This window comes from Capsicum annuum, chromosome 11 (assembly GCF_002878395.1).
Source record: "Capsicum annuum cultivar UCD-10X-F1 chromosome 11, UCD10Xv1.1, whole genome shotgun sequence".
NCBI lineage: Eukaryota > Viridiplantae > Streptophyta > Magnoliopsida > Solanales > Solanaceae > Capsicum > Capsicum annuum.
The window spans coordinates 165,181,083-165,193,149 of NC_061121.1; the positions used below are offsets into that span (position 1 = coordinate 165,181,083).

Sequence of the window (12,067 nt, forward strand, 5' to 3'; positions counted from 1 at the left end):
CCACTGCTTTTGGTTTGACTGGTATTTGTGTTCTGGTTGTTGTTGTTGTTGTTGGATGGTGAAACATTATTATTTGAACGGTCTTTTTGTTGCCGTGTTTTTCTGATTTATTATTACCAGAACCTGCTGCTTTAGCTGAAATGAAGCTCCTTTTGTGACAAGCTACAGTAGGAAGGGTTTTACTATGATTCAGAGCCCATTTTCAAGCTACAGTAGCAGGTCTTATAGTTGTTTTATTTGAGGTTTTCCCTATCATAAATTTTGAACTGTTGAGCTTAATAATCTCGTACGCTTTCTTTTTTTCATATGGAGACCTTGGTTCAGAAAATAAGTGTTTCCGTCCATATTTTTAAAAGATTCATTTGTCTTCCCTCCACAGTTCAACTCGCAAGTGCATTTATCTTGTTTCGTTCTTCTATGACATGGGAATGTCTGGCATCAGCAGTGTGTTAGGTAAAGTCTTCACTATTTGCTAAAGCCATATTTATTTCCTTTTAGGAAAAGTGTAATAACTTGAAACAAAACAAACTTACAGCCTTATCTTGTGATATTCTCGGTGTGCTCATCATTTTGGAGAAAATAAGGTGATGCTGCGATTTCTTCTCCAGCTTTTTTTGGGGTGGAAGGGGTGCGGTGGGGTGGGGGAGTTTAAAGCTTGTTTTTTTTTGCAAATGTTAAAATCAAGTGTGATTCAGTTTGTTTGGGTAATTACTGGTGAAATTTGTGATCATTCATTTGGCTTAATTTTCTTCTTGTGGCCTTGTAGACCTTTCAAGATATTGAAAAAATTGAGTGTGATTGATCTCATTTTACCTTGTTTAGTTAACACATTCAGTTTGGGATTAGGTAATGGTGGATCTAAGTGATAATAAAGTAAGTGTGAATCACTAGCTAGTTATCCTTATCTTGATTCTTGTTTTTTCGTTTACTTGATTAAGGTAAAAAATGTGAGTGTGATTTATCTTGTTTTGGGTTATTTTAGCCATTTTCTTAAATGGGTATCGAGTAATTGCTTTCTTATTGTTGTTTTTCTTACTCTATCAAGATCAATAATATAGCTTTAAAGTTTCTTACTTGATCAAGTTCAAAAATTAAGTGTGATTAAGCTCATTTTAGCTTTTTTTAAATGAGGTTTGCTTAATTATTGGGGAAGTTTACTCATTTTGATCTAAGATGGTGGATCGAAGTGATTACTAGCTGCCCTTCTTAGTACTTTATGAGAAGATCGAGTGTGTTCTAGCTTTGTTTTGAGTGTTTTTAACTTGATGGAAGGACAAAATGAAGTGTGATTCAGCATGTTTTTGAGTGTCTGTAGCTATTTCCTTTGGTGGTTTTCGAGTAATGTTTAGTTAATTGGGTGTCGAGTAATTCCTAGTGGAATTAACTCATTGTGATTTGGGATTGTTCTTGATTTGGTTGTGAGTGTTTAGTTGTAAATATTTTTACTTGATTTAGGTCAAAATCAAGTGTGATTCAGCTTGTTTTGGGCATTTTTAGCTGTTTCCTTTAATGGGTCTCGTGAAATCGCTTGTGAAATTTACTCGTTGTAATCATTCAGTAGGGATTCTTCGAATTAGCTACCTTCTTGGTGGTTCTGTATGTTTATTAGTGACTTGCGTTGATTGTGGTACCTCAAAAACACCTCTTTGGAGAGATGGACCTGCTGGTCCCAAGGTTAGTAATATTATCTAATTTACGATTTCAAGTCGAACATTGATGCAAGTTTCATAAAAGAATAAATTATGTCATAAAAATGGACGAACGATTGATTGTTTCATATATGAACGAACAGTTCTCATTTGTGTATAGTGATTTTGGCCATTTGTACTCAAAATTTGACGATATGATCATTACGAATGCATTCACTATGCAACGCATGTGGGATCAAAAGTCGGAAAAAGAGGAGATCCCTTCTGGGGTTGGACAAAGAAGACAAGAAGTCAAAGAAATCAGTGGCTTCTGGACATAAAAGCATTGGACTACAACATCATTCAAACCAAAGTTATTGTATCTATTTTTATTTACTAGCACACTAACACATTAATTAGAGGAATGTTGATGTCTTTTCTTCTTTCCCTTATTGATGGTGAAACACCACAATATATGGGTACAAAAGGTGGCTCGATATACAAAGCATCCTGGATTAGCAAGTCCAGAAAAAGGCCGCACCTCAAGGGGCGCAAGTACTCTAATGCAAGCACTAGTGGCTACTACCATAGGTCGAACCGGTGACCAATTGATCACACAAAGTCGACTTTACTATTGCTTCAACACTCCCCCTTCAAATATATATAAAATCATAGTAAATAGCTCAAAGACAAACCACAAAATCATCACTACATGGCAATTGTCTTTTTTTCCAACAATATCAAAATTACCACAGGAACAAAAATAAAACAAAACAGTAGTAAATAGATCAAAACACATTTTTAGTTTTATTAGCCTTTCAAATCAACTACTCATATAAAGAAGAAAGCATGAAAGTGCTACTAAAAGAATCCCAAAGACTAGCACATTATGGCAATCCAAATTTAATCTGTACATCAAGATCATCAACTTCAGAAAGTGAAGTAGAAGAAATTAAAACCAGGTTATTGCAGTTAGTAAATAACTCGAACGATTAAAGTCCTGAAGTTCACCTAGCTAAATAGAAGTCAAAACTTTACATGTACGCCTTTGCGATACCATGCAGAAGTATCATACACAAATTACTTGCTGTCAAATTCCACAAGAATCACGAATCAGATCAAAAGATGCAGCTAGACGAGAATCCAACATCAAGAACTGAATGATGAGCTGAAACTACACCATTTTTTGTTCGCAGAAGTCATTTTGCAGCTATAAAGACAACTATGTACACTAGTGACTCCGAATTATATGTCCAAAAGTGTAATGTACAACAACTACACTCTTTCCACGGATTACACAGGAAGATTGTCCAGTTGTGGATATCCATCAAAGGCAAACTCAGTTTCAACTTGTCCGACACAAATTTCCAGTAAGAAAATTTCCACCGGAGAATAAATTAAGTTGTTGTTCACCCATGGGAGAATTCCCATTTTGTCCAGTCTTCTTCATTGAAGAAATACCTTGTTGAACTTACATGGAGGGTGAGACATCCAGAGTTCCAGGTATACTTGAATGATCAGAGGCACCGAAAGCTGATCCGACATTTTGTAAACCCCAATCCTGCTATTTTTGTTGATGCACTTCTTCAAAAATATCATAACCAGCAGGGAATCCTCTAGATCCTTTAATATCAGAGTTAACCTCTTCTTGAAGCAATCATTTAAATGTCGGCGTTGACATACTGGAGTTACTACTCACAAGAGGAAAACTGTTGCTTTGCAACTCTGTAGTTTGATTTAGCGAGAAATTTACCATTGTAGATGCTTGGGAGACTCGATTGTATATCGTACCTCGTACACTGTCAACAATGCCATTTCGTGATAAGATTGCAGCAGGTATCCCGTTTGAGGACAAAGGTTGTGAAACGGACAATGGAGGCCATGAAACTTGACCATTATTGGATTCATTTAGCATTTGAGCCCTTGACAGTTGTTTTTGTTGTTGTTGAGACATATGCATTAGTAGAGCATTATTTTGTTGCATTCTAGTGTTCCATATTCATCGCCACAAAGGACTGCAAGGACTGGTGCAGATCTACTAGCTGCTTCGGTTCCATAGTCGTTGGGATCCCATAAAGTAAGTTAATATTGTTGCTGTCCCTCGGGAAATCTCAACTTGGGATTTTCAAAGATGAAAAGGTTTCCTTGATTTACTAGATGCATAGATGTGGCAGATTTTGTCGCAGACCTACCTAGTGCAGCTGCCTAGAGGGTAGCAAGACTTTGTATGGGAAGTTGACCAGTGGCAACTAAAGCTTGAAGCTCGAGCCCACTGAAAGAAGTCATTGTCCCATATGTTGCTTCCGGATGTCCCATGAACAAGTTATTTAATCCATTCTGATGCTGTGATACACCGCTCAACCTCCTGAGGTATAACCGGTATTTCTGCAGTACCTGATTACCATCAATAAGCACTTCACTAAGAAACTAAAGAAATATTATCAACTACTAAATTGTGCATGAAACCGTACATTCCTGTATATTCTTGAAAATGAAAGAAGTAAAATTGTTCAGTACCTGAAAGTAGCTGGCAACATTTTCTCTTGTTAGTCCGGGAACATTCATCAGTTCAAGAATTTTCTTGGGAACAGCCTCTGAAAGCATCGCCAGGATTGGCAACATTTCAACCAACGATTATAACATGAACAAGTTAATTTATTTTACTTCTTACTCCAAAATAAAGTATTGATTTTCAAGTTTCACATGATTTCTCCCTAGTTTTCAGTGATATGACACAATAATTCACTTTATGGACCCACATATACAGAATGAACTCAAAAGATACAGGCTCGAAGTAGGAAACGACAATAATCATCTGCAAGAGCAGTTACAAAAATATGGATATTGAGGAAAAAGTGTTGAAAGATGCAAATTCATAAAAAGCAACATATGAATCTTGAGAAATAAATTATGAAAGATCCAAATTCATCAGAACAATATAATCACATATGAATTTACAGCAAGAACTGTATGAACATCGTCGGAATCCTTAGAAACGTCAAAAGGGGAGCCAGCTCCAAGGGCGTATTATAATAAGTCGGAATCCCATAGCTTTTCTGAAAGGTAGGTGAAGACATCAATTTTAGGTGACTACAACTCCAAAAACGAACCCTATATTGATTTTATCAGAAGAACCCTAATGCATCAATTGAGCATCAAACAGTGAATGTGACAATCGATCCAACAAGCGATTTATACCATCGACAGTCGTGGGGAACCTTAGAAAATGACAATCAATCTTTCCCTTTCGAATGAATTCAAACAGCAGTAGCGGTGAACCCTAGAATGAAAATTTTCTTTCAGGAGAGAGAAAGAATAAGGCACAGAGAAAGACCCGATTCTTTTACCTTTGTTATTCCACTTTGGGTCGGGTTATTTTATTTATGGGTCGGGTTGAATTTTTAATTTGGGCTGTGAAATTAAAGATGACGTGAATGGTGATGTGGCATGACTACAAACCTTTTTTCACCTGGGTGACATGCTTTTAGAGGAAAGGATATTTTTTAGCCAGAAATATTTTTGAGCCAAAAAATTAATGAGAGATATTTTTAATTTATTTTAGATAGTTTGGGAGTATTTTTAACCTTTTCTGTTGATTTTATAAAGTGGATTCCACCATATCATTCCACTTCACCTTCTTCTCTTTCTCCTCAACTAACTATTTTTGTTTCTCTTGTTTTTAGCTCCTTCGTTTTCATCTGTTTTTATTAAATTGTAAAGCTAACTTTATAATATAAAAAAGAATAATTCATTAAGATGTTTTTGATTTAGTTATCTAATTTTAAATTTATAATATATTTTTTTTAATTATTATGTACACTTTATTCTATTATAAAATTTATAGTTTAATTATTATTATTATTATTATTATTATTATTATTTTAATTTATTTTACGTAGAAGTCATTCAAATTTAAAAATTTGTAACATAAAAGTATCTTTTTTCTTAATTTTTTGTCACTTAAAAGTCATTTAACTTTGATCAAGTTAATTAAGAAGTAAACTTCATTTGTATTTTGATATATCATAAAGAAAATACGACAAGGGTCAAAAATAAATTAATTATATTCAGGATGATATTAGAAGTATCTCTAATATTTTACTTTTTAACAAATAACTTGTTGGAGGTATACAATATTATACTTGCTTTCCTTAGTTTGATTTCTTTATAATAATTTTTATCTAATATTAGTAATATTGAAGAAATTGTAATTTGACTATTTTCTACACTGATATATGTATTTGTATAGTAAATTTTGTAAACACCTTTTGAAAAAATAAATAAATATTTGTACTAAATTTTAAAGATAGGATACTTTTATGTCACAAAATAAAAAAGTATTTTTTATATATCAATTTTTAAACTTAAATGACTTTTATATTAAAAAAATTGAAATCAATATTAATTTTTGTATGATAGACTAAATGTTAGGTGATCGTCGATAAATTTGACCTATTTTTGATTTCAGTTATTCAATTTTTCAATTCTTCTAATTTTCTTCTGCAACATGCTACGTGTAGTTCCACAACCTTTGCATACCTCAATTATTTTTAAAAAAATTATGAAAAAAAATTAATTGCTCATAAAAAATATTGATTTAATTTCATAATAATTTGAGAAAAAGACATAGAAGGAGTAAAAGTAGTAGAGAAAAATTATATATGTGAATCATTAACTACCTAAAAAGTGGAATCAACTCTTATCTTTTTATCAGTAAAAGGATGCTCTCGCATAAGTACAACTTCACATGTCTCTGACCTAATGAAATTACTGCAACAATACTAAATTTTTAGGTACAATAAAGTACCTCAAGCAAAATATTGTAACTAAATGAGTACTTTTTGTTTCATATTCTAAAAAATTATGGCAATTGTTAAGTTTTTGCTTCAAGTTCCATAACTATTTGTTATGGCGAAATGAATTTTGATAGAATTTTGTAACTAATAATCATTTTTTATCATGAATGAAAATTTGTTGTAGCAACACTAGATTAAAAAAAGGTTACATTTGAGAGCGGGATATTATATCTTGTCTATATAGTGACTGAACAATCTTTATTATAAAATCAAATGCCATCGATCTAAGATAATTAGATGTGTTAATCACTTAATTTGATTCGATCTTACCGAATTTTACTAGTACATTTGAAATATAGTTTAGATAAATAAGTGATTAAATATAATTTGATTTGATTCAGGCTTAACAGGTCTTACTAGCAAATTTGAGATATAATTAAATAAATAAGTAATTATAATATATTTACTTTCAATTTTCTATTTATAGCAATATAAACAAAATTTATCATGTCTCACTCAAGTTTTACCTTGATCAAGTGTTATGACAGTTGTTATTTTATTCAAAGTCTAGAACTTTATCTTTCTGAACAATTTTTTTATGGTCTACTATTAAATTATTAATTAATAATTATTATAAATGTAGTTATAATTAGTTGAACAAATGATTAATAATTGGATGTAGTTATCACAAAAGTGAATTTGTACAATAATTTATATCTAAATAAATAAGTGATTAAATTTAGTTATTTTTTTATTAACTAATTATAACAAATTTAAACAAATTAACTTACTAAATTTTACTTTAGACTTGTTTTATAGAAATAATATCTTTATCGGTCTAGTGTAATTAGTGTTGTCAATGATACGATTCAATTTTATAACTTGTAAGTTTCAAATATAATTGTTTTAAAAATAAATGATTATATCAACTTCAATTAACTTATTATAAAGAATTTAAACAAAATTTTATTATGTTGAACTTAAGCTTCATCATGATCAAGTGTTTTAAGAATTATCATTTGATTGAAGGTGTTTGTTATTCGACTCAATTCAAATTTACAGGATCTTATTTATAAGTTTCAAATATAATTTGAATAAATAAATTATTATATCTAAATATTTTATTAATTAATATACTTAATCTAACGAAAATTTTATAAATTCTCGCTAATTATATGAAGATAGATACAAATTATTTGTTATGGATATAATCACTTACAATACATATATATCTTGTAAAATAATTTTTTTTTTATAACTACAGACTGCAACATAGTAAAATTTCGTAGCAATAATTATAAATTCTTAGTCATGGGCCATATAAAATCTGTAGATAAATACCACACTTATTGCTACAAATGTTACGAAAAAGATATTGTGGTTAGATTATTTAGCAAAATAATTTTTTACGTTTAACCACGACGTATTTTGTTAGTATATCTATCCATAGAAAAATGTAAAATAACAAAATTTTAAGCATGTCAAAACATGTTATTATTAAAACTCTGAGTGAATTCCCTAAATAGTCACTCAAGTTTTGAGAATTTCTTTCAAATATCACTTATATTGCATTTAGGACCACAATATTACTGAACTATCACTCTTTTCGTAAAAAAAAATACCAAACACCTCAAGAGCATTCTTTTCTCTTAGTTGAGAAAATTGAAGGAAAGATGTCTTTTAAGTCTTGAATGAAGGATTGGTGATATTGACCAAATTAAAGGGTCAAACATAATTAGGAAATTTGATTAAGTTAATTGTGGACTTGATTAATATTTTCAAAACTTTCTAATCTTTTCAAAAATACAAATCAACCCACACCCCTCTCCTTTCCAAATCAACCGTCTCTCTCCTCTCTCTCGACAGTCTCTCTCAACTCTCTCCCAACCAACAGTTCTGTAAAATTTCTCCCTTCAATTCCTGACGACTTCAAGCTCTGGTGACAAATAGCTAGGAGCATTCCTTTTCGACTTTCAACTGTCAATCGACGCGACAGGAAGTGTTCTCCGGTGACAAAAACTTTGAGTTCTTTGTCGTCCCATTTCTTCTTTCACAGGTAAAAAAATTGTCTTTTTAGTTATGAAGAAACATAGGAACTTGAACCAACCTCTCTTCTAGTATTGATTAACAATTTCAATATTTCTTGCTTAAATTTGAAATGTGGACTGAATAAAACCCTAGTTTCTGACTTTTCTTCTCTACTCTTTTCAATGTGAAATATAATTTTTTGTTGTTATTGTAGTTCTTGTTGTCAAACTATTGATTCGATTTGTTGGTAATTTAGTGTGTGTGTTGTGTTGGTATTGCTGGGTTAATTTGTTGTTTTCTACTTGATAAAAATAGTGTTCAACAGATGAACCATGTAACACAACAAATGAAACATTTGATGCAACAAATGAAACATCTGATGCAACAGATGAAGAATCTAACAGATCATTCATCTGTTGCGACAGACGACTCTTCTATTTGGGAGAAATCTAAATAATATTGATCTAATAGATAACTCATTTTACAACAGATGGGTGATCTGCTTCAACAGAAGAGTGATCTATTTTTATCATTTCTAATGAATTACTCATCCGCTGCAACATGTTGGTTATATGTTGCAACAGATAAACTACCTGGTACAACATATGAGTGATCTGTTTTTATTATTTCCAACAAATTACTCATCCGCTGCAACAGGTTGGTTATAAGTTGCAACGGATAACCTACCTGACACAACAAATGAGTGATCTATTTTTATTCTTTCCAATGGATTACTCATCCGCTGCAACAGGTTAGTTATAAGTTGCAACAGATAACCTACCTGGTGCAACAAATGAGTGATCTATTTTTTATTGTTTACAATGGATTGCTCATCCTTGCAATAGGTTGGCTATAAGTATCAACAAATAACCTACCCGGTGCAACAGATATGTGATCTACTAGAATTGTTAATTTACTGTTATACATGTTAGATATACTATTATCCCTTTTTAATAATGCATTATTCAATTATAATCTATTTTATATTCCTATTTTTTTTTATTATATGGCTCCTAAAAGTCGAAGTAAAGAAACAAGTGAAGCAGCTAGGCTACATCCACCACTCTATGAGCTTGCTTTACAAGCGTTATCTTAATTAGGAGCAGAATATGATGAACATAGGGAGGAGAAATATTTCAAAAGAGATGATCTAAATGCTAATAGCCCTGCCACCGAAGAGTTGGTCAAAACCTTCAGTATTGATCGTTATTCTGTGAGAATGTTCTTCCTACGATCTTACCATCAAAACTCAAAATTATAAATCCATTCTCGAAGACAATACAACTAAAAGTCTTTTTTTCATCATTAACTTAAAAGCCCTAATTTTTAGAAAAAATATTAAATATAGAACTCTTCTTGAACTCTGTTACCTATGAAGACAGAGAAAACAACTAATACAAGCAAGAATGAAGTAAAAAATAACACCTATTTAGTCGAAAATAAGAAAAAAATCAATCTGTTGTGAAGGGTTGAGCAATTTGTTGAGTAGTTGTTGTCTGTATTGTTGAGAGAGAGAAAAGAGCGAGAACTCGAGATTTGAAATGATGAAATATTTTTCTTGCAAATGGATGATTTGTATGGGTTGATTTGTATTTTGGAAAAAATGACAAGTTTTGAAAATGTTAATTTGGTCCGAATTGATCTTAATTATTTTTTAAAATTTTAAAAGATATGCGTAATTTTTAACTGTCTCATCATGCAATTGCGAAAAGACTCAATTGAAGTTGTAGTTGACCCTCTGAATTCACCCCTAGTCCTAGATTAATCAATTTAGGTATTTGTTGAACATATGAACTCAATTGAAATTGTATAAAAACAAATGTTCAACCTGTTGCAACAGATGACTTAGCTGTTAGAATTTATCAAACAAATATATACATCTGTTGCAACAGATTAACTATCTGTTGTAAATTATCAAATAGGCGTTGCCATCTGCTTAGACATATGACTGAGCCATTGGAATTTTTCAAATCTAAATTATCATCTATTGCAAAGTATGACTTATATATTTTAAGATCTTTTTTAATTTATTTTAAAGCAATTAAGGTATTAGTTGAACATATTAGCTAACAAGAATCGCTTCAACTCAGAGTGATCGATCGACGACTCTGGTCGGGGGGAACACAATACCGTCTCATCATGCAATTGCCAAAAGACTCAATTGAAGTTGTAGTTGACCCTATAAGAACTCACCCCTAGTCCTAGATTAATCAATTAAGGTATTAGTTGAATATATAAGGTAATAAGAATTGCTTCAACTCAGAGTGATCGATTAACGACTCTGGTCGGGAGGAACGCTATACCGTCTCATCATGCAATTGCCAAAAGACTCAATTGAAGTTGTAGTTGAACCTATAAGAATTCACCCCTAGTCATAGATTAATCAATTAAGGTATTAGTTGAATATATTAGGTAATAAGAATTGCTTCAACTCAAAGTGATCGATCGACGACTCTGGGCGGGAGAAACGCAATACCGTCTCATCATGCAATTGCCAAAAGACTCAATTAAAGTTGTAGTTGACCCTATGAGAAATCACCTTTAGTCCTAGATTAATCAATTAAGGTATTATTTGAACATATAAGGTAATAAGAATCGCTTCAACTCAGAGTGATCAATCGACGACTTTAGTCGGGAAGAATGCAATACCGTCTCATTATGCAACTACCAAAAGACTTGATTGAATTTGTATTTGAACCTATAAGAACTCACCCCTAGTCCTAGATTAATCAATTAAGGTATTAGTTGAATATATTAGGTAATAAGAATTGCTTCAACTCATAGTGATCGATCGATGACTCTGATCGAAAGGAACACAATCATCATGCAATTGCCAAAAGAATCAATTAAAGTTGTAGTTGACCCTATGAGAACTAACCCTTAGTCCTAAATTAATCAATTAAGGTATTAGTTGAACATATAAGGTAATAAGAGTCGCTTCAACTCAGAGATTGATTGATCAACGACTCTGGTCGGGAGGAGCGCCATACCGTCTCATGATCCAATTGCCAAAAGACTCAATTAAAGTTGTAGTTGAACCTATAAGAACTCACCCTTAGTCCTAGATTAATCAATTAAGGTATTAGTTGAATATATTAGGTAATAAGAATCACTTTAACTCAAAGTGATCGATCAATGACTCTGGTCGGGAGGAACACAATACCGTCTTATCGTGCAATTACCAAAAGACTCAATTAAAGTTGTAGTTGAGCTTATGAGAACTCAACCCTAGTCCTAGATTAATCAATTAAGGTATTAGTTGAACATATGAACTTAATTAAAATTGTATAAAAACAAATGTTCAATATGTTGTGATAGATAACTTATCTGTTGGAATTTATCAAACAGATTAAGTCATCTGTTGCAACAGATTACCCATCTGTTGTAAATTATCAAATAGGCGCTGCCATCTGTTGCAGCAGATGACCGAGCCGTTGGAAATTTCCAAACAAAAATTGTCATCTGTTGGAAAATATGACACATATGTTTTAAAATCTTTTTTTATTATTTTAAAGCAATTTAGGTATTAGCTTGACAATAAGGTAATAAGATTTGTTTCAACTCAGAGTGATCGATCGAGGACTCTGTGACTGAGAAGAAACGCAATACCAATAT

The 12,067-nt window shown here is 31.8% G+C and overlaps 1 protein-coding gene across 1 annotated transcript; it reads right to left on the reverse strand.

Annotated features, from left to right (window-relative positions):
- Positions 1 to 2,412: 2,412 nt before the first annotated feature.
- On the reverse strand, positions 2,413 to 5,078 carry LOC107855951 (two-component response regulator ARR1). The gene is made up of 2 exons (XM_016700949.2): positions 4,146 to 5,078; positions 2,413 to 4,022 (listed from the first exon to the last, which is right to left on the reverse strand). The coding sequence occupies exons 1-2, from the start codon at positions 4,248 to 4,250 to the stop codon at positions 3,834 to 3,836; spliced, it is 294 nt and encodes a 97-aa protein (XP_016556435.1). The 5' UTR covers positions 4,251 to 5,078; the 3' UTR covers positions 2,413 to 3,833.
- Between the last annotated feature and the right edge of the window lie 6,989 nt (positions 5,079 to 12,067).

Excerpts from the sequence above, each read along its gene's own strand:
- LOC107855951 (XM_016700949.2), bottom strand. The coding sequence starts at position 4,250 with ATGTTGCCAATCCTGGCGATGCTTTCAGAGGCTGTTCCCAAGAAAATT. Across the intron at positions 4,023-4,145 it reads ATGTTGCCAGCTACTTTCAG|GTACTGCAGAAATACCGGTT; the intron begins GTACTGAACAAT and ends GATGGTAATCAG.